The 23266-nt window shown below is 36.3% G+C and overlaps 1 protein-coding gene across 4 annotated transcripts in view; it reads right to left on the reverse strand.

The window, feature by feature from the left end:
• Hells (helicase, lymphoid specific) overlaps positions 1-20379 on the reverse strand; it is a 57551-nt gene extending 37172 nt beyond the window's left edge. The window contains exons 1-12 of one of the 4 annotated variants that reach the window (XM_078037832.1): positions 20189-20379; positions 19682-19803; positions 15514-15636; positions 11610-11666; positions 10980-11016; positions 10829-10893; positions 8549-8590; positions 6321-6548; positions 5799-5981; positions 5183-5326; positions 2928-3124; positions 1296-1392 (exon numbers count right to left, since the gene is read on the reverse strand). In XM_078037832.1, the coding sequence (XP_077893958.1) occupies positions 1296-1392; positions 2928-3124; positions 5183-5326; positions 5799-5981; positions 6321-6548; positions 8549-8590; positions 10829-10893; positions 10980-11016; positions 11610-11666; positions 15514-15636; positions 19682-19803; positions 20189-20219 (1326 nt within the window). In that variant the 5' untranslated portion in view covers positions 20220-20379. Of the gene's footprint in view, positions 1-1295; positions 1393-2927; positions 3125-5182; positions 5327-5798; positions 5982-6320; positions 6549-8548; positions 8591-10828; positions 10894-10979; positions 11017-11609; positions 11667-15513; positions 15637-19681; positions 19804-20188 lie in introns of those variants that run through there. The other 3 variants (XM_078037839.1, XM_005333714.4, XM_078037855.1) reach the window with 3 other exon arrangements.
• Between the last annotated feature and the right edge of the window lie 2887 nt (positions 20380-23266).

The following is a 23266-nucleotide window of genomic DNA, read 5'->3' on the forward strand; positions in this document are numbered from 1 at the left end:
TTCGTTCTGAAGGGCAATTTTCCAACATGTCAAAAGCCTTAATATATACACTTTCCCAGCAATACTACTTGGAATTCTCAGGAAATAAGCCAAAATAAACAAGATATAAGTATAGATACTTGTTTATAATAGAGAAAAATGTTGAAATAATAAAAGGTAGATACAATTAATTGTAAAGAAACATGATAATGGGATAATAAGCCCGTTATTAAAATGTAATGAGAGGGGCTGGGGTTGTGGCTCAGTGGTAGAGCACTTGCCTAATATGCGTGAGGTCCTGAGTTCAATTCTCAGCTCTGCAGATAAAATAAATTTCTCACAGACAACTAAAAACCTGTTTAAAAAAAATTTTTTTTCCAGGGCTAGGGATGTGGCTCAAGCGGTAGCACGCTCGCCTGGCATGCATGCGGCCCGGGTTCGATCCTCAGCACCACATACAAAGATGTTATACCACCAAGAACTAAAAAATAAATATTAAAAAATTCTCTCTTAAAAAAAAAAATGTACCAATGGGAAAAGAAGAGAAAACAATCTTATGGGTTAAGTTTACATGTAGCGACAGAAAAAAAATTGTAAAAAATAGTAAATTGATAATTTTATTAAAAAAAAACCCTATCTCACAAATAAGAAGCTTTTTAGGGCCACATTACTAGACCTTTAAAAGATCATATTAATCTAAAGATAAATAGTATAGAAGGAGAATGGTAGAAGGTAAGGAGGACAGGAGGGAAGGAAAGCTTGGGAAATAGGGTAGAATGGATGAAATATTAAATGCAGATAGCAGTGAGAAAAATTATTAAAACACAGGCAGAACCAGCCTGTAATCCTAGAAACTAAGGAGGTTGAGGTAGGAAGATGGAAAATTTGAGGCCAGCCTCAGCAACTGAGTAAGACCCTATGATATGATTAAAAAGGCAGCTAAGCACGGTGACACACACCTGTAATCCAAGCTACTCAGGAGGCTGAGGCAAGTGGATCACAAGTTCTAGGCTAGCATGGGCAAATTGGTAAATCCCTATCTCAAAATAAGAAGGAAAAAAAAAAGTGTGCAGGATGGGTTGGGGACACAACCCTCGAGTGTTAACCAGTGGTAGAGAACTTGTCTGGAATGTGGAAGCCCCTGAGTTCAATTCTCAGTACCAAGTTTTTAAAAGGGCAAAATTTAATTAAGCACTTGAATTGTGCCATAAAATTTCCCTCTGAGAGGGAATTTGGGAAGATTCATTTTTCTAGTGTCCACTTCCAAGGCTTATTCTATGAGTATATAGTAAGCAGAATAAGAAAATAGTCAACACCTGGTGCAGCATATGCAATACATTCTGCTCTCTTTCTTTGGCTATAATGTCTTCAGCAGTTTCAGAAAGACTAGTGATGTCAAACCAAGACTCAAAGCTGGAAAAAAAAAAAATCATAAATTAACTTATCATGATTCAATTATATTAACACATGCTTTACAATTTTATATTAATTTGCATATATCAAGCATGGATATTTGTGCACCAACCTCTTAGATGCAATTTTTTAATGTAAAGAATACATTCCAACAACAAAGAGGAAATGATTATATTTTTTCAACCAACAATCAAGAACTGTGATTTGGTAGAAGGCCCGGAGTTCAATCCCGGTACTGAAGGAAAAAAAAAAAAAAAATGCTCGCCTAGCAATGTGAAGCCCTGGGTTTTATTCCCAGCATCACAAAAATAATTAATTACTTTAATTAAGATCTATGATTTGGGGCTGGGGATGTGGCTCAAGTGGTAGCATGCTCGCCTAGCATGTGCAGGGCGCTGGGTTTGATCCTCAACACCACATAAAAATAAAATAAAGATATGTGTCCACCTAAAACTAAAAAACAAATATTAAAAAATGAGTAATTAAGTATAAACATGCACATATTAATAATCTAAATAATGTTATATTGTTAATATCTAATTTTGAAAAAAAATGCTACTTTCATGTAGTAGTTAGATCAGATTTTTTTCAAACAGATTCCAATTTAGTAGCTCTATAGGACCTGAAAATCTTGTCCTTTAGTAAAAGTTTGCATAGTAATAATAATCAGCCTGACCCTGGGCCAATATTTGGAAATCCGATTTAGAACACATTCTCAAAATAAAACATTACGTAGCTTCCCCATGAAATATATGTCAGTCAGTTTTTTCACCTCATTCTGTTGTATTTCCATCTAAAATATTTTTGTCATCTTGTCTCCTCTTCCACTGAGTATACCTTTTCCAAAAACTTTTTATTTTTTTTTTATGACATAAGCTAAATTCAAACAATTTCTAGAATAAAACTGCTAGGTTGAAATCAGGAAATCGGTCTGGGGTTGTGGCTCAGTGTCAGAGCACTTGCCTAGCATGTGTGAGGCACTGGGTTCAATTCTCAGCACCACTTATCAATAAGTAAAATAAAGCTTCATTGACAACTAAAAAAAAAAAAAAATACTTAGACTTTCTTATATGTGAGACAAGGAATATATTTAACCTCTTTATCTCCATGGATTGTTTTGTAAAGATAAAAACAAAACAAGATCTTATTATAAAAATATTTGTGTAAGATAATATTTTTAGTTTTTCTTTAATCAATACAAGTAAGGTTTTTTGTTTTGTTTTGTTCTGTTTTATAGTGCTTGGGGAAAAAAACAGAGCCTCACATGTGCTAGGCAAGTATAATACCACTAAGCTACCTCACCAGTCCAATGCAAATTCAGTTTTAAATCATCTTTTATCTGCTTTCACATACTTTGTGTCAAAACAGAACACACTTTGAAATACACCACAAAAAAAATATATCACAAAGAACCTGACAAAATAATCATTTAAATTCAGCTACCTAGAAGAAAGGAAATAATTTCAGCTAAGAGAACAGATTTTTGAGATTTGAAAAAAAAAACCAGAAAACAGTTAAATAACTGGCTTACCTACCTTTTCAAGTCATCAAATACATCTGGCAACAAAAAGTTTAGCAATGACCAAAGTTCTGATAAATTGTTTTGTAAGGGAGTACCAGTCAAAAGAAGTTTGTTATCAGCATTGAACCGTTTTAACTCCCTGATTAGACGGCATTTCATATTCTTAATCCTGTGTCCTTCATCTACTATTAAGTATTTCCAATAACAATGCTAGAAAATGAATTGAGAAAAAAATTTTAAATAATTATCGTACAGTTTTTCCTAAAAACAATTTTAAAAATATAACTTTTCTTAGGACTGGTTGTTTTATTTTTATTAAATATTATATTTATATTTATTGAAATAATCATGTTTTCCTTTGATCCAGTAATGGGACAAATTAATAGATTACTAAAACCAATATGTCATTCTAATCCTAGAACAGATTTCACTAGATATGAAATAATACTTAAGTCCACCTGCTAGTCCTCATTCACTTTTTAGTAAAAGTATCTTTTCTAATGTTTTACCAAGTTCTGCTGTTGGATTCCTAAAAATTACTATATTCCTAAAAAATTATCAAGACCTTTCATTAGTTCCACATGGTCAGAAATGTTAAACAGCATTATAATGTTCAGTCTGGAGGCCTATATCTGAAATTAATATTCTTTTTAATTGGACAATGTTCTCAATGTTTCTAAGTTATTGATTTGCTCCTTTCTTCTGAAGTCAATTTTAGCAACTTATATTATCAAAGATATATATTTGTATTCATAAAGCTGTCATTAAAATTATTTTCTCATTTTTAATATCTGTGTTTTCTCTTTTATCTTATCAGGCAAACTTAAGTTTATCTAATTTATTGTAAAATAATAGAAATATTAAACATTTCTGGAAATATAAATACATCAAACTCAAATGTTAAGTATCTTTAAAAAATGAGACTGGCAAATTGGGAATAGAGTATGAAATAAGGATCTTTTACATTGAACTTTATACAATACAGTCCTAACAGAATAAAAAAATTACACTATTGTTACTCTTTAAATAAAATCACTTGAAAGGGACTTATTCTCCTAGCAAATTTTTGGCAATCCTTAATTTTCTCTCACTACAAGACACCTATCTGAAACTGCCATATAAAATAAAATACCCTTTATAAATGAGTAAGTGAAAAACTAAGGAAACAAATGTTAAGGAACCTGGAAAACAAATTAGTCAGGTCTGAAACTTCTCTTGTCACACACCAAACAGGAGCCTCAGAACACTACTCCCATTTGAAATTGACAAGGAAACTTAACTATTTCAATATGGGCTGGATAGGGAGAGGAAATTAATTAGATAGAATTTCAGGTACTCTATCTTTTCATATTCTACTTCTTTTACAAGTAGTTAACTTTTACTGTGGAAAAATAGTTATGATATTTTTATTGTTGCAAATATTCATAAACTTTGTTAAACTTGTTAGCTAAGACTTCTGCAAATCACATTCCAAAGTTCCACCCACACATATAATATCTGACATATACTGGTCATTGATTATGGAAGCCATTAAGCTCCATTTATGACTTGATGTCATTACTTAAGTTACTTTCTTTATTTCACACAAGAAAAACTTAAAAAGACCTGACTCAGCAGGAACATTACATGATCAGGGAAAAAGCAAAACAACAAGGATCATGTATGAAATAACTGAAGTAGTAAGTAATTTTCTAACTGCATTGTAATAATATGAATATTAATAAGTGAGTAGCTATGATATCAAGAGATACAGAGATGGAAATGTTACCGACAGTCCCATAAAAAAACTTTGTCTTCAAATATTCTATTCTTATTTGATTAAAACAAGTTGGATTGATAAATTCATGTACTCAAAAGCACGTGCTACTGGGGGGCTAGGGTTGTGGCTCAGTGGTAGAGCACTTGCCTAACAGGCGTGAGGTGCTGGGTTCTATCCCTGGCATCATATATAAAAAAAAAAAAACAATAACAAAAAAGCTTCCTTAAAAAAAAAAAAGAAAAAGTACATGTTACAAACATATCTGTAGTATATTCAGATTATGTATGACTAACACACTTAAAGTAATAATTATGGCCAAAGTTTAAAATGCTATAAGATTTAATTTTGCTAAGAAATACCACATTTTATCCCAATCTTTAATATGAGCCTCCAGAACAATACCCTCGATTAATTTCAACCAAAAAAATTTAAACAAATGCCACTGAATGGTAAGTGGTATGAATTAAATAGTTACAGATCATAAAGAAACCAGTGAAGACCACCTGTACCTGTAATGCATTTCGGTCTCTCATGGCTATTTCAAATGATGTAATTACCACAGGATGAATCTGCAGTGTCCCTTTCCTTTTGTGAATATTCCTTACCAATTTTTGACGTTCTTCCTGAGTTCCATGATATAACATTGTCGGAATCTAAAAGATTTTATATCAATTTGGAACAAAATTTAAGTATTAATTATTTGAAAAGCATGAAATATAAATAAACAAAATAAAGGTATTGTGTCCATCTACAACTAAAAAAGAAATTTTAAAAAGGGGGGGAAAATATATTCTTCTCATAAGGTAAGAATGTGATTAAAACAATTTATATGTGGCAAATGCCAGATAAGAACAAACAGAATTTTTGAAAAGTTCTACCTAGGTCTATATAAGGGGAATCAAATCATGCAATCTAGAGAACTCTTTACAGGTACATTTTAGGCAAGATGTCTAAGATTGCCAGTACCAACTCTTCTGTATAAACTTTAAGAATGACACTACTCAGATTAAAAAAGTCAAATCAAATGCAATGCTTATACAGAAACCAGTATTATCGTAGGAGCTCTATAATTCCTGCAATAATACATGTGAAATAATATATTTAATATAAGGAAACATGTCTTACTTCTGGTGTAAACCTTTTGAATTCGGCCATCCAGTTAGGAAGTGTAGACAAAGGGCCACAAACAAGAAAAGGTCCAGGCACTCCTCTCTGAATCATCAATGCAATTGTAGCAATGCACTGAACTGTCTTTCCGAGGCCCATTTCATCTGCTAAAATGCCATTAATTCCATTTTCCCAAAGCATCTAGACAAAAGAATATACACTGAATTTAAATTGTGATAAAAACATCTACTGAATTATTAAAGGTTTATTTCTTTTGTACAAGCATACTCAATGGCAATTATGATGTGACTGACATATTAATGCCATAAATTATAATAACACTTGTGGGATGACTTTTATCAAAGCCATTATAAAGTGCCAGAATTCTAACTGTACCTCAGTGGCAGAGTGCTTGCCTAGCAGTGTGAGGCACTGGGTTGGATCCTCAGCACAATATAATAAATAAAACAAAGGAATTCTGTCATCTACAACTATAAAAAAAATTTAACAGCAACAACAACAAAAAAGACAACTCATTACCCTAAGCCATTCCATGCCTTCTACTTGGTACCATCGCATCACTCCTCCTGTAAAGTACTTTGGTTGTTGAAAGGGCACTGGCTGTCCATTACATTTCCGAACTGGGTCAAAAAAGAATTTAGCATTCTGCCTAACTGTCTGAGACAATCTATCTTTAATCATACTATTTGAATCTTTATTTTTCTGAAGATCTTCTACACAGAGATTAGCAGAGGAGGAACTTTCATCCTGCAAAGAAAAAAAAGTTTAATTATAAGTCTGACACAAAATGCTACTATATTCCTCACCTCATGTATCCAAAAAACATTATCAAAATGTACCTCTTCCTATATTCATTAGGTAAGAAGAACGAAGATCATTGGTTAAGTGCCCTTGGGTTCAATCCCAGGTACAAAAAAAGGGGAAAAGTCTTAGAAATGATGCTGAAACAACTGTATATTTAAGTGGAAAAATATTAAACTCAAATGTCATTATTCCACACAAATCTATTTGTGATAAAATCACAGGTATAAATATAAAATGAAAAGAATTATCTTGATAACCTTGTGACAGTTGTACATCCCTTGAACAAGACAAAGACGGAACAACAAAAAGAAAAGATAAATCCAACTATTACAAAAACTATCGTTAGTAATTAGGAAAACAAGTTAAAAACACAAGGTATCATTTCAGTTGCACAGAATGATTAAAATTAAAAATGACTGACAACATCAAATGCTGGCAATAATGTGAAGTAGAATTCCCCAATATTGCTGTCCAAAGAGTAAAATGTATGTTTGTCTATATATAAGAATTGTGGGATAGGCTGGGGATGTGGCTCAAGCAGTAGCGCGCTCGCCTGGCATGCATGCGGCTCAGGTTCGATCCTCAGCACCACATACCAAAAAAGATGTTGTGTCCACCGAAAACTAAAAAATAAATAAATATTAAAAAAAAGAATTGTGGGGCTTAATTGTAGCTCAGTGGTAGAACACTTGCCTAGCACATGTAAGGCATTGGGTTTGATCCTCAGCACCACAAAAAATAAAATAAAGGTACTATGTTCATCTACAACTAAAAACTATATATTAAAAAGCTTAGGACTGAGATTGTGGCTCAGCCATACAGAGCTTGCCTAGCACGTGTGAAGCCCTGGGTTTGATCCTCAGCATCACATAAAAATAAATAAAATAAAGGTATTATGTACAACTACAATTAAAAAATAAATATTAAAAAAAAAAAAAACTTAAGAGAGGAGCTGGGGCTCAGTGGTAGTGCACTTGTCCAGATCACAAGTTCAAAACCAGCCTCAGCAACATACCAATACCCAAAGCAATTTAGTGAGATCCTTTCTCAAAATAAAAAGGGATGTGGGTGTTGCTCAGTGGTAAAGGGCCAATGGGTACAATCCTTGGTACCAAAAATTAAATAAAGTACCTCTCATTTCATAATCATGACATGAATTTTTCCAGTGGCCTATTAATCTGAAGTATAAATTAATCACTAGAAGTTTATATCCATTAGTAAATATTTTCATGTTAATTATTTTGCTTCTGCTTCCCTATGCAAACATGTTAACTATTAGGGCTTAAGTTAGGGAATACTCAAGATTAAAAAGGAACCTCATGGGGCTGGGGTTGTGGCTCAAGTGGTAATGTGCTGGCCTGGCATTAATGAGGCACTGGGTTCGATCCTCAGCACCACATAAAAATAAAGATATTGTGTCCACCTAAAACAAAACGATAGTGGCAGATAGGTGGGATGTAGGAAGAGAAATCTAGCCTTCCCAAACAGAACTAGAGAAAATCTTTAAGGTCAGAAACAAGATAAAGGCATCCCCCACAGTTTCTACCTGATGACCCACCTATATATCCACATATTTATAGGTACCTGTATCATTTCTAGATTCAAAAGTTTAAGGCATTATTATTGCTAGATGCATTCATTGATACTGATACATCAAAGAACATGTTATGAACACCTGAAGTTGAAATGTAAGAAAGAATGTTAAGATTAAAAAAAAAAAAATTGGATTTTTTTTTTTTAAAGCAGAGAAATGGAATGAATGGTGAGAAAAATCTCCAGTGGTGACTAAAAGAAAAGGGGATGAGCCAGGCATGGTGGTGCATGCCCATAATCCCAGGAGAATCACAAGTTCAAGGCCAGTCTCAGCAACTTAGCAAGGCCCTCAGCTACTTGGCAAAACACTGTCTCAAGACAAAATTAATTTTTTTTTGTGGACACCTTACCTCTTTTTCCTTTTTATTTTTTTTAGCCACAGACAGAATTTCCTAGAAGATTGAAAAGCCAAAAATAAATTAGTAATATTTGCACATTTATTCATTTATTTATTGAACCAACATTTATTTTGTGCTAATCTTATGCAGATAAGGCACTTAAGGTAATTTACTAAAATAGAGAATCTCAAAACTGGTGGTTATAAGGCAGAATTAAGCCATTTTTTTGGCTCAGAACTCTCATAATATTCAAAATTGTCAAAACTTTAATTTTTTTTTAACAAAGAGACTAAGTACAATTTCACACACATCAACTATCGTCTATTCAGCAAATGACAACCTACAGACCAACTCTACCTGGCAGCCAATTACTGTAAATACAGTTTAGATGAGCTTGATGTGGCAGGGCACACCTATAATCCCAGCTACTCAGGAGACCAAGGAGGAGGATCACAAGTTTGCCAACTTAGCAAGACCCTGCCTCAAAGAAAATGAAAAAGAATAAAGACTGGGCATGTGGATTAGAAGTAAAGCACCCCTGGTGCCGCAATACCTCTCAAGGGGCTTTACAAATTTTTTTTTTAGATGAAACAAAGTTAGACTCATTTGTTTAGAGTATATCTATGGCTGTTTTCAGGAAATACTAGCAAGAGTTCAGATTTCAGTAGTTAACCACAAAACCATTCAAAACTTAAAAATATTATCTTACTATTTACACAAAGTTTGTCTAATCCTACTCCAATCTACTTTGGGCATTTCTGTGGATAGATAGATCTGAGTTTACAAGACTAGTTAAAAATCAAAGATGAATACTCTAAAAATACAGAATAAACTTCTAGTTTTGAATGACAGTCATGTACTATCTACCAGACAATACATTATGGCCACCTGGTGACCTAACAGAGCATTGTTATTCCAAATTATTTTAAAAAGTTGTCATGAGGCTTAATCATTAAAGTATATTTCAAGCAGAAAAGTATGAGAAAAACATGTACCAAAGACACAGGGAATTAAATACTTTCAAGAAACTTTAAGCAAATATCAAATTTAAGATGCACAGGAGAACAACAGAATGTCAGTAAGTGGCAGACACACATGCATATATGTATATGTGTGTGTCATATACGCATATAAAGTATGATGCAATTTAAGTACAGATATTTCTACTACAAGGATGCAAGGATTTAATATAGTTAACTGAAAGAAGTGTTGTCCTTTAAATAAACTGAGATTTTTTGAGAGTAATCCGGGAAAAAAATTAAAACATAAACACCATTTATGATGTATTCTTATCGTAAATCAAACTTTTTGACCTATCAGTTAACAGGAAATACAAGGGATACAGAAATTATGAGGATGCAATAAGCAAAAATCCAGAAATTGGAAATCATACAGAATACTTTTTAATCTCAAATTTAAAAAACATTAAAAATAAAAAAGAATTAGCTGGGGATGTAGCTCAGAGGTAGAGCACTTGCCTACATGTACAAGGTCATCGGCTCAATTTCCACTACAGGTAAACTAATAAGCAAAAACAAAAAAGTAATTTGCAATTGAAAAAAGTCAACAGAGCTGGTGCAGTGGAGGACACCCAAAATCCCAGCTGCTTGGGAGGCCTGAGACATGAGAATGGCAAGTTCAAAGCCAGCCTCAGGAACTTAACAAGACCCTGTCTCCAAATAAAAAATAAAAAGGAAAGGAGGGCTAGGGATGTGGCTCAAGCGGTAACGCGCATGCAAGCGCGGGGCGCTGGGTTCGATCCTCAGCACCACATGAAAATAAAATAAAGATGTTGTATCCACTGAAAACTAAAAAATAAATATTAAAAATTCTCTCCTCTCTTAAAAAAAAGGGGGGGAGGGGCAAGGGATGTGACCCAGTAGTTAAGCATCCCTAGGCTCAATCTCCAGAACAAATTTAAAAAAAAAAGCCAAGTAGCCAGGCATAGTGACAGTGACACATGCCTCTAATCCCAGTTAGGAGGCTGAAACAGGAGGATCCCAAGTTCAAGGCCAGCCTGGGCCACTAAGCTAGATCTGCTCAAAATAAACAAAGAAGAACAGTGGATACAGCTCAGTGGTAGCTGAATTTATATATCCTATGTTTAGTGTTAACTTTAAAATACTATAAATATTAACCAACTTCTTTACATAAACACCTGAAAGCAATGGAATATTTAAAACAAATTGAAAAGCTAAATAATAGTAATTCTTACAGCATTAAAGTGGTTCAAAATCTATAACAGGTTTTACTCAACATCAAATATTGTTTATTCCCCCCTTTTATTTTTACCTCTTTTGTCATGACCTCTGAAATATTATATGATTCTTCTTCTCTTCCTCTTTTCTTTTTCATGGCTATAAAAAAATCATTTTACTTTATTTTATAAGAATTAAAACAAATACAAACCCACATTCTTCCAAACTAGAATAAGAAAATTTACCTGCATTCTCTCCACTTCCACCAACTAATTTTTTTCCCTATAAAACAAGGATTTAGAATATTACTTTTACTTAAGGTCATTTATGGTATTACATATTAAATGGCAATAACTAACTTGAGAGAAATGGTTCTTGCAGTTGAAACTCATATAAGTAAATAAATAATAAAGGTATTGCATCCATCTCTAACTTAAAAAAAAATGAAGAACAGATTGACAATGTTTCTATACAACTTGTAACAAAGGTAGGTGGTTAACAAAGTTATAATTAAATAGATGTTCAAAGAAGTCAAGACAAAAGAATTTCTTCAATATTTAAGATAATATGTAAAAACTAGTTGGACACAGTGGCAGACGACTATAATCCCAGCAACTAAAGAGGCTAAGACAGGAGGAGCTCAAGTTTGAGGCCTCAGCAACTTGGCAAGACTATCTCAAAAAAAAAGCTAGGGATGTGGCTCAGCAGTAAAATGCCACTAGGTTTCATTCTCTAGTATGTATCTCTGTATGTATGAATGTATACTTTCTGAGGGCTAGAGGTATAATTCAATGGCAGTGTGTGCTTATTAGCATATGTAAAGCCCTAGGTTCAATCCTGAGCACTTAAAAAAAAAATCTGGCTTGCCTTATTACCTTTGTAACTTTTAAAGATTCCTTTTTTCTCTCCAATTTTTCTTTCTTCTTCTGTTCCTGTAATATAATTTCTTCTTAATATCACAGATGGGAAATGCAACATAGGAAACATTCATCTCCGACTTGTTTACAATTAAAAAAAACTATAATAATTTAAAAAAAACAGAAAATTTTGTGCTTTTAAGACTTCATGGAATAACAAGAAACAGATTTACCCTACTGCCATGAACAACTAAAATCCAGATAAAATTTATTATGCAACAGTTTTCAAAAGAACAGTGAATACTAAGAAAAGGAAAACAAATAAGGTGAACTTTCTGACTGCCTTATTTACTACCTGAAAGCAAGCAATTTCCAAAAGCAAAATAACAAAGGGAAAATACAAATAGAACCCAAGTCTGAGTTGAAACAATTCAAAACAGATACGCTAGCATTTCCAGAATCAAGTATCAGAGAGGGCAGAGCTGCACTAAGCTATGTCTCTCTTGAAGTCTTCACACTTACTACTGTTAAGTGCATGAATGTAAGGAAACCAAAGCCAGGGAAACAGCTACCAGAAAGAAGTAGGTAGAACAATCTTGCTCTCTGACATGGGGTCAAGAATAAGGAAGAGTTTGCTTTTGTTCAGGCAAAGTAGAAAGTCCTAAAATATAAGCATCAAATAGAGTATTCAGAAGGGAAATAAATCTATTTCTATACTAAAAGCTGTTCCAGATGTACCTTAAATTTAAAAGACCATCTCCAAGAGTTGGTTAAACTGTATTTGTCTTATAAATCATTAAGGTACTTGGTTTTGTGGGGTTTTTGTGTCTTGTGTTTTATCTTAACATATCAAGATTTTAAAAGGGTTTCAGACAAACAAAAAAGAATTTTACAAATAAAACAAAATCTCAACTAGTGTTAAATGTGGATAATGGGGACATGGGATTTACTGTATCCTCTAATGTGTTTTAAGTTCTGACATCCTACATTTTTGTGGGAAGACAAATACAATATACCTATCACATGATAAGTGCAATGCAAAGAACACAAGAAGGTAAAGGAAATCAAGAGTCAGTAACTAGATTGTCTCGCCTCACAGCAATAAGGCCCTGAGTTCGATCCCCAGCACCATTAAAAAAAAAAAAAAAGAAAGAAAGAAAGAAAAAGATTGGGAAGAGTCTCATTGAGAAAACATTAAAGACAAGTTGATGAAGATGAAGTAAGCCAAGCAATCTATGGGAAAAGGGTTTCATGCAGAAAATGCCAATGGAAAGACTCAAAGGCAAGAAGAAACATATTTGGAAGAAGGTCTAAAAGGTAATGGGGTTGAGGCAGAAGTCAAATTGCTTACAGTTTTATACTTTATATAAGAAACAAAAAGCTAGGGCTGGGGATGTGGCTCAGCGGTAGCGCGCTCGCCTGGCATGCGTGCGACCCCGGTTCGATCCTCAGCACCACATACCAACAAAAGATGTTGTGTCCACCGAGAACTAAAAAATAAATATTAAAAATTTCTCTCTCTCTCTCCTCTCTCACTCTCTCTTTAAAAAAAAAAAAAAAAAGTAAAAAAAAAAAAAAAAGAAACAAAAAGCTAGGCGGCAATGAACAAAATATCTTTAAAATACTTCAAGAAAAAATAACACTAAAGAAAAAACAGCTGAACTCCATGAAGCACACCTGTAATCTCAATGGCTAGAGAGGCTGAAACAGAAGGATCTCGAGTCCAAAGCCAATCAGCAAAAGTGAGGTGCTAAGCAACTCGGTGAAACACTGTCTCTAAATAAAATACAAAATAGGGCTGGGGTCACTCAGTGGTTGAGTACCCCAGATTTCAATCATCAGTGTCCAAAAAGAAAAAATAAATTCTTTACCTAGTAAGAATGTCTTTTAAAAACCAAGACTTGGGGGTGCTGGGGTTGTGGCTTAGTGGCAGAGCACTTGCCTGCCATGCATTAAGCACCACATATAAATAAAAAAATAAAAAATAAATAAAGGTACATCAACATTAAAATACATAAAAAAAAAAAAAAGACTTGGGGCTAGGGATATAGCTCACTTGGTAGAGTGCTTGCCTTGAATGCACAAGGCCCCCAGTTCAGAAAACACACACACACACACACATAAAAAAAAACAAGACTTTCAGACAGATAAAAACTAAAATAAAATATCACCAACAGAAAGTGCACATGAATCTATATTAGAAATCAGATCAGTGAATATTTGAGGGTGAAAGATGAGGGGGATACAACTATGAGGATACTACTAATGGTGTCAATCTGTAAATCCAGCTACTTGGGAGATTAAGATAGAAGGATCACAAATATGAGCTTGGGCAACTTAGTGAGACCCCCATCACAAAATAAAAAATAAAAAGGCTGAGGAGATATCTCAGAGGTAGATTATCCCTGGGTTCAATCCCCAAAATTGCAAGTAGGAAGGCCTGGGATATAGCTCAGTGGTACAATACATGCCTAGTATAGTCAAGACCCTGGGTTCAATCCCCAGTACCACAGGGGAAAAAAAATATGGTATATTAAAAATAAAATGCTGGGACTAAGGAAGTAGCTCAATGGTAGAACACTTGCCTAGCATGTGAAAGAGGTCTTGGGTTCCACAACACTGCAACTTGGGGGGGGGGGGACCACAGACTTATAAAACACATCATGAATAAATCTTAAAAGTATGCTAAGCAGGGGAGGGGGGAAAAAAGGGTACACACCTATAAGAATGTTGACTGGGAAAAAAAAAAAACAGCCAGTTTCTTCCACACTTTCATCCAACAATCAACAAGACTTCTTCGAACAAATGTGTGGGTTTTTATTTCTACACACCAAATAATCAATTATTCTGCAACTGCTGAATATCCTTTAATTCAATTCTAATGCTCTTTGCCTAGAGATTGTATCAGATCCCCAGGGTTGCAGGCTTAGTCCCTAAGACTGCTCCCCTTCCTATATCTCAAGTCCCAGGTTGTTTGACCTCACTACAAATTCAGATTCCCATAATCCCTTCCCTAGGCTCAATTAACTTGCTACAGAAGCTCACAGAACTCAGGGAAACATTTACTTTACTGAAGCTTACTAATTTATTATAAAAAATATTACAAAAGATAGGGATGAGATCTGATAGACAGATAAGGAAATGACCAAGAAGAGGCCCAGAGTTTTTATACCCTCTCAAGGGACACTACCTTCAAAGAATCTCCATGTGTTCCTATCCTTTTGGGGTTTTATAAAAGATTCATTATGTAAATATAAATGATTAAATCCCTGACCACTGGCAAACAACTTAACCTTTAGCTTTGTACCCTCCAGGAGGTAAATTCAAAGTCCCAACTCCAGGTCTTTCTGGTGTCCAGCCCCCATTGAGAAGCTACCTAACAGAGGCCAAGCCCTCAATTAACTAATTAGCATGTAAAAAGACACATTACATTGGAAATTCCAAGGATTTTAGGAGCTGAATGCTAGGAAACAGGAATGAAAGGAAATATAGGTATCACATACCACAAAACCATTCCATTTATATAACATTCTAGAAAAGCATTACTAACCTATAGTGACAGAAAGCAAACTGGTGATTCATAGGATTCACTGATGTCACAAAAGATTTTTGTGGAATCAAAATGTACATTATTTTTTAAAAATATATACATTTTTAGGTTGTTGATGGACCTTTATTTATTTATTTGTTTATTTATATGCATGCAGTGCTGAGAATGGAACCCAGTGCCTCCTGCAAGCCAGGCAAGTGTACTACCACCACAGCCCCAGCCCCAGCCCTAACCCCAACATTATATCTTGATTGGTCAAAGTTTGTCAAACCATAAATTTGTGATCTGTGCATTTTAATGTATATGATTTATAAATCAATAAAAGCTATTTTAACAATCTTAAAGCTGCTGGCTAAAAATATATATACATACCTCTAACTGCTGCTGCTCCATTTTAGTCAACAAGAATTTGGAGTAGATATTACTTTTTTCAAGCAAATGTTGAAGTCTACGGTAGCGAATTTCTGTGGACTCTCTGTCCCACGACATGCGAGCCTATCCAAAGAGAAAATTTCCATATTTACCAAATTTTACTTTTTTTTTTGCATAAGGTTTAATACAGGCTACACAAACACTGTGTTTAAGAAATTTCCTGAAAGTAATGGGGAAATAAAAGATTCTCACAAGATTTATTAGACGCAGCTTGTTTTTCAAACTAAAAACTAAAAAAAAATTCTTAGATTCAACAATTTGATAAAGATTAGATATCAAAATATTAAAATTTCAGATAATAGACACAGGATTTCTGACATGTACCAACTTGAAGGCCCATTAAAAAAATATTTGAAAGTTAGAAAATAAGCAAGTAATTCAAGTTGGATTTAAGTTTTTTGATTTTTTTGAGATGGGATCTTGTACTCCTGGGCTAAAGCAATCCTTCTGACTTTGCCTTGTATAGTTCAGTGGTGTGTTAACTTCTGTAAAGATAGTAAATACTTTAGTATTTGAGCACCACATGGTCTCTACTACAAATATACTCAACTATGCATTTGTAACATAAAAGGAGTCATAGGTAATATTTTAAACAAAAGGGCACTTGTTGTTTCCTAGTAAAACTCAGCTAGTTTATCAACAAAGACAGACACTGAATGAAGCAGCTTCAAAAAAATTACATAAAGCTACTGGGCAGAACACAGTAAATCTGATTTATACTATAGGTGAGATGACATCACTTAAAAGATATATTGCTTAGTACTACACTATTAGAAATCATGAAAAATTCAAACTACTAAAAATAAGACAGGCCAACTTTCAGGAAAACAGATGACATCTGAATTATCTGAAGGATAGATACAAGAAAGCAGAACTCAAGAATTTCACCAACTACAGTAGAAGTTCTTGCAATTTAGCGATACTAGCCTTAGCAACTGCACTAAGAATTATACTTAAGTAACTTTACAATTAAAGGCACTTCAGGTTTGGTATTACACACCTCTAATCTTATACAGTCTAAAAAAAACTCTTGACAAAGTTATTTACTGTCTAATGGAAAATTTTTAACACTGTCTTTTCAACTAAACCAAGTCACCTACTGTTCAATTGGTATGAATGACAAAACAAACAAACAAACAAATAAAAAGCCAACTGAAAAAAACCCTAACTATGCCCTTTCCCCATAACTGGTGGTTTTTACAGCAGCCCAGAGTTTAAAACTGGTTTGAAATAGGGAAGGGGCTGAGAATATAGTTCAGAGGAAGAGGCTTGCCTAGCATATGCCTCATCCTGGGTTCTATCCCCAGCACTGCAAAATAAATAAACAAACAAATAAATAAAAATAAAAATAATTGTGCCTGGGGTTATGGCTCAGTGGTAGCTTGCCTAGCATGCATGAGGCACTGGGTTCGATCCTCAGCACCACATAAATGTAATATACAGATACTGTGTCCACCTAAAACTTAAGAATAAATTTCTTTATAAAATAATAATAAAAGTAATTGGGGAGGGAGTTATAAGTTCATTTTAAAATTCTAATTCATACTCCAGTACCCTGTATATTATACCTGAGTGGTTTGTGCTACTCTAGCCTGTAATTTCTAAAACATTATTGTATATTATTGGCTTCTATTTTGCTAGACATTATGTCATCACTCTAGGAAGGCACAGTGGAGCATGCCTGTAATCGGGCAACTCAAGAGACTGAGACAGGAATATCCAAGGTCAAGCTTACGGAAAAAACACGATCTCAAAATAAAAAGGGCTGGGGATGTGGCTCAGTAATTAAAGGCCCTTGGGTTCAATCCCCAGTATCCCACCCCCACAAAAGAATTTGTGTAGGTGCATCATCTCTATAGTTTTCTTTCAAAATAAATTTCCATTATAAAATCAATGGCAATAATAAGATACCAAAGAAGATAATAATATTCATTATAGTAAAGTCAAAAAATACACAAATAAGTTACCCATCTACACAGATAATCCCTATTAACATCTTCTCAAACTCTATTTTCAGTCTTTTAAGGATAGCACTTCTTGTGCAACTACCAATATACTACTGCACCTATAATCAGCAGTCAACGAGTGAGAGAATATTACGAACAGAAGATGAAAATTACTCAGATGTCACAAATGGATTTTTTAAATTTGTCTAAAATATTTTGAGTTTAGATACAGCACCTTAAATCTTGTCAGAATAAATTAGCATGTAAAAATTAATTGAAGCTTTCAGATGTCATTATGGAAAAATATAACTAAACCACACCAATGACTAATCCTTAAATCCAATCTTCAATATTTCAAATTCTTCCCATCATTTCTTCTTGATTTAGCAATTTCATTCTTGCTATACTACAGTAAGTTGCAGCTCCATCCGTGGAACGAATTGAGCGTCTAGGAGGAAGCATTTCTTGTCTTGGCAATTAAAACACAATATGGCAATGGACGCTGAGAGTAAAAATTCCCCACTTTCTATACCATTAATCTCTTCCAACACCAATCTCAGTTTTTTGGAAAATGAAGTTCTATTTTAGCCTACATATAATATGAGCCATTTTCCTTTTACCTCTTCAAGAAACGTCCCAGTCCACCTCCTCCCACCCACAAAGCTACCCTTAAGTCTTGCAGACTAACAATGACTTCTTTTAAAAGGAAATGCAGGTAAAAAGTCAAAGAAATTAACTGTGGTATGTGAATGTCAAAGCCATTCTCCAGGTTTTTTACAAACTTACAAATCTCCTAAAGCTAAGTAAATGCTCCTCATTAAGAAATTCAAGATCTGGCTTCCTCTCTTTTAAGTACTTCTAAAATATGCCCATAAACAACAGTTCTCCCTCCAAAGACAAAAACTGTAACATATGAGTTTTCTGGTCTCCAAAGGTTTTTTAACCTCAAATAGGGAAAAAACTTTGAAAATTATTCTACAAATTTTCTAGTCACGAGGCAATAATTTTTTTACAATGTTCAATTACAAAATCTTCCCACGCCTTTGAGAAAATTATATATTTGTATTATTAAGATTAAAAAGACTCTTAAAAAATTTTTTGGTTGTATATGGACACCATTCCTTTATTTATTTTTTATTTGGTGTTAAGAATCTAACCCAGTGCCTCGCATGTGCTAAGCTCTACCACTGGGCCATAACCCCAGCCAGAGTTATAGGCTTTTTAAAATGAAAACATTAAATGTTAATTTAAAAAAATTACTCTCTAGGTTCTATGATGAATTATTGTTAAAAGAAGAGCTATGCCAGATATCTGGTGCACATTTGCAATCCCAGCCACTAGGGAGACTGAGGCAGGATGATGTTGAATTGGAGGGCAGCCTCAACAACTCAGGGAGGTCCTATCTTAAAAAGAGGCTGGAAGCCTGGTGCAGTGGCCATGCTTGTAATTCCAGTAGCTCAGGAGGCTGAGACAGGAGGATTTCCAATCAAAGCCAGCTTCAGCAAAAGAGAGGCGCTGTGCTGAGCTCTAAATAAAACACAAAACAGGGCTGGAGATCCGACTCAGTGGTTGAGTGGCGCCTCAACAGTTCAATGGACCCTATGCTTTCACTGAAAAGGTGTACCACATTTTTATCTAAAATGTCAACAAAAAGCCAGTTGACTATTTAGATGGAAAAAAGCCCTAGCCTAAGAAGAAATTCTTAAGATTTAGATTCTAGCCCAGGTTTTGATAGATGCTAACTTGTACTACCTTCTATTAAGTACAACAACAGGTTTTTACAGATTAATGCTTGCCATCAGGTATACCATAGAGGTACTCATTCAAAAAGGAAATAAGAATTTCGAAGGAAAGCATTCCCGCTTCATTTTGAAAGAATTATAATGGTCCAGCGAGCCATCTAAAATGATCACTCAAGAGAGAGATGGGACCATTCCACGGCTATTTCAAGACTGCCTCTCATGGAAGGAAGCCTATCCCTCAAGGCACGTGCAAAGATTTCGCAAGGCCCGTGTCAACAAAACAAATGTTAAACACCAAAGCTGTTTTGAGGTTTGTGGAGAACGCCAGCTCAACAATGAAGGGGAGAACTCCAACCACACCTCGGGGGACGCCTCCAGCTCCCAAGGCTTTAAAGGTCATAAACTCCATTCCCGAATTACCTTCTCCATCATCTTGCGCTCCCTCTCCAGTCCCGCAGCCTCGAGCTGCGTCTCCTCCTCCAGCATGGCTGGGGTAATCACAGCAGTCTCCTCCTGTTCAACCATTCCGGGAACCGGGGGCCCTAGCAGGAGAAAGGCTTTTCCATGATCATCTTTATTTAAAGTTATCAACGACTCGACCCGGACCTGAAACTTCCTCCGAAGCAGAAGCTGAAGACCCACCGCGAAGCCAGCTTCCCAGGTCTTCTCGTCGCCCCCAATTCGTCGGACCCCAGTCTACACCCCGGGATGCTCGGGAAAGTGCAGCTCCCTGCTGCGAAAATCTCCCACACCACGCAAATGTGTGCGACTCCGGAGTGACCTCCGGTCACCTCTCCACAGCTTCTCGTCCCTCTTTCCCCCTCAGCCCCTGCCCGGGGTAGGCTCCCTCCCCCAAGCTCCGCCGCAGCCTCCATGCTGCCCACCCCCGCTCCGAATGCTGCCCGGAGGAAGATTCTCGTCACTCACCGCCGCTGCTCGCGGGCTGCTCCGCCGGCATGGCTCTGGACGCTCTCGGGGAACCTCGCGCTCGCCTCTCCGCGCCAGCTAAGCCAAGCGCTAATCCCCCACAGCAGCTGCAGACCCAGCCTTCTCTCCCAACACCCAGCCCGGGAAAAACGCGCGCTTCTCCTTCGCGGGAAAACTCTATTGTCTCGCGATACTTCGGTCTCACCGCCTACTCCTGGCCTTGGCTGCGCGAGATTTGGCGCAGTTGGGGTTTTCCTGAGGGGAGATTGGCGACCCCGGGTGGGCGTTTGCGGGCACGACTACCCAGAGGAAAGGAGGGTCTGCTGACTTCCGTTTTTAACCACCTCTGAGGTATGGGGAAGTCTACTGACTGTGGGGAGCCCGGTTGCCTCCTGCCTTTGGCGAGGATTCAGCTGCTCGGTGGTTTTAGTGGCGCTCTTAACAGTTGGAGAGGCGCCTTGGCGCCCTTGCCAATGTGAATGAATACCCGCCAACCCGTAGCCTTTAGGGAGACGGATGTCAAACAAATATTGCAAACCTTCCGCCACGCCTAGAGCATAGATCACATTTGGGTAAAAAATCCTCTGAAAATATCCAAGAGGCGGGGTTTTGTGGGTGGAGATAGGCAATTAATCAGGGTTCAAGAAATTTGTGTAGGCTATGGGAAAGCTGAAGCAGTGGAACAAACCGCGGAAAAGAGTTAGGAAAACAACTAGAGCAGTCCTCAGAGTTCATGCTGAAGGAAGGAGCAGGACTTTCTGTTAGACCAGGAGGCAAGAAAAGACCACTGACTCCAATTAAAATCAAATTAAAGCAAGCTTATTATTTCGACCAGGCTGCCTCTCCCTCCCAAAACGTGGGAATAAGACAGCAATAGCTGCTTTCCTGCAGCCCAGCTTTATAGCCCAGAAAGTTACACAAAGGGGGGTTACAGATAACAGAACTCTGAGGAGCATCACATGAATGGTAGTTTACACTAATGGTAGTTTACATTTTTTTGCTGGCCCCAACATCAGAATTTATGAGGACCATTAGAGCCTCAGAGAGGGTCCTTGTCTGGCCAGGGAAGGCCAAGATTTGTGAGGCATCACTAAGGTTTCAGAGAGGGCTGCTATCTGGTCAGAGAGCCAGGCATGGGTGAGTTCAGGGCACCTGCAGGCATTCCAAGCAGGTTCGGAATTTGCAGTAATTTATAGTAAAGCTGAAATTATTTTTTCATGGCTTTGTGGCGAGATGGCTCCCAATTTTAAGAAAAGATCAGGTTGGGTCTATCACTTTCTTGTCGCAAACTTAAGCTTTCATTCCACCTTATCTGCAATCCTTTGGACCTTCCCTCCCCTCCCAATTTCTCAGAATCTAGAGTATGCTTGTAGGGAACCACTTGTTTCCTTCATTTCTGACTCCACCTACTTTAATGAATGTGTACAATAATTTAAGAGTTTACAATGCATGACCATAAGAACCATATTTAGCACCTCATGACAATGCTAAAACTAGCAAAGCAGATTCCTCTATTCCTACATCAGGTGAGAGAACTGATGCTGGAGGGGATAACTTTCTGTGTAGAAGCCTACAGTTGCGCTGATAAAACAGAAGTCCAATCCAAGCCTTTTGACTCTTAGTGCAATATTTTCTCAAGTGAAAACGTAGGCTTTGTTGCCGCAAGCTGTAGCGCACGCCTGTAGCACTTAAGCTAAGTTCAAAGCCACCCTCAGCAATTTAGGGAGACCCTTTTCAAAATGAAAAGGGCCAGTGTTGTAGCTCAGTGGTAAATCATCCATCCCCGGTACCAAAAAATAACAAAACATAGCTTCTGTTAATAACTTTTTTTCTTTTTGTGATATTGGGGATTGAACTTGAGGGCGCTGTATCACTGAACTACACCCCCAGCCTTTTTTAAATTTCTTTTGAGACTGAGTCTCACTAAGTTGCCCAGTGTGGCCTCGAATATTTTTTTTAAATAAAATTTAAAAATACTGAAATAAAATTTATTTCCATGTGTTCCCTCTTCTTCTCTCTCTCAAAATATGGAATTTTCTTAAAGTTTTATATGCTTTCCCCCCCCCACATTTTTATTGGTGCATTGTAGTTGCACATAAGTTGTTATGTATTCATATGTGAATACAGTATAGCTATAATTTGGCCAATATCATTTCCTGACACTTCCCCCACCTCCCTCGACCCCAAATATTCAATCCACCTGCCTCAGTTAGCCTCCTAAGTTATTGGAATTATAGGCATGCACTGTCAGCTCAGCCCTGTTTTGTTTTGTTTTGTTTTTTTTTTTTTTGGCAGGGCTGGTGCAGGGTGTTACTGGAGATTGAATCCAGAGGCACTGTACCACTGAGTCACATCCCCAACCCTTTTTTCTTTTTTAATTTTGAGATAGGGTGTCGCTAAGTTGCTTTGGGCCTTGCTAAGTTGTTGAGGCTGGCTTTCAACTTTTGTTCCTCCTGCCTCATCCTCCCAAGAGCACTTGGCATGCACCACCAAACCTGATTTTTGAAACACTGATTTTTATGAGGTTTTTGAAAATATTTCCTTCTTTTAAACTCAGTTTTGTCCCACTTTCCAAAATCTTTTCTCCATATGTTGCTTTTCTCTATATACTTTGTTCTTGCATCAGCATCTGCTCTGTAGCATAAGCTCAGCTTTCCTTCTAATTCCTCAGCAAGTGGGGAATTGTCCAACCACAGGAGATAGAGCTGAGAACAAATGCATTTGATTTTCAAAAGACAGATATCTCCCCTGGCCCCATACTTGTTAATAAAAGGGCACTGGGCATCTCCTAACACAAATTTGTCCCTCAGTGGCTGAGGAAAGTTTTGTTCATCCACTCTCAAGGGCTTAGTTCAGATGCTTCCAGGAAACCTAGAAATGTTAATAGTAGGTATACAACAACAAGAACTAGATAAAACAAATCTCTGCAGATATGGAACTTAACATTTCAAGATTTAAGGCCAGGCACAGTGGCACATGCCTATAATTCAGTGAGGTGGGGGGAGTCAAAAGGACCACAGATTGGAGGCCAGCCTGGGTAACTTACTTAGACCTTGTCTCAAACTTTTAAAAATGGAT

This window comes from Ictidomys tridecemlineatus, chromosome 1, assembly GCF_052094955.1.
Source record: "Ictidomys tridecemlineatus isolate mIctTri1 chromosome 1, mIctTri1.hap1, whole genome shotgun sequence".
Taxonomy (NCBI): domain Eukaryota; kingdom Metazoa; phylum Chordata; class Mammalia; order Rodentia; family Sciuridae; genus Ictidomys; species Ictidomys tridecemlineatus.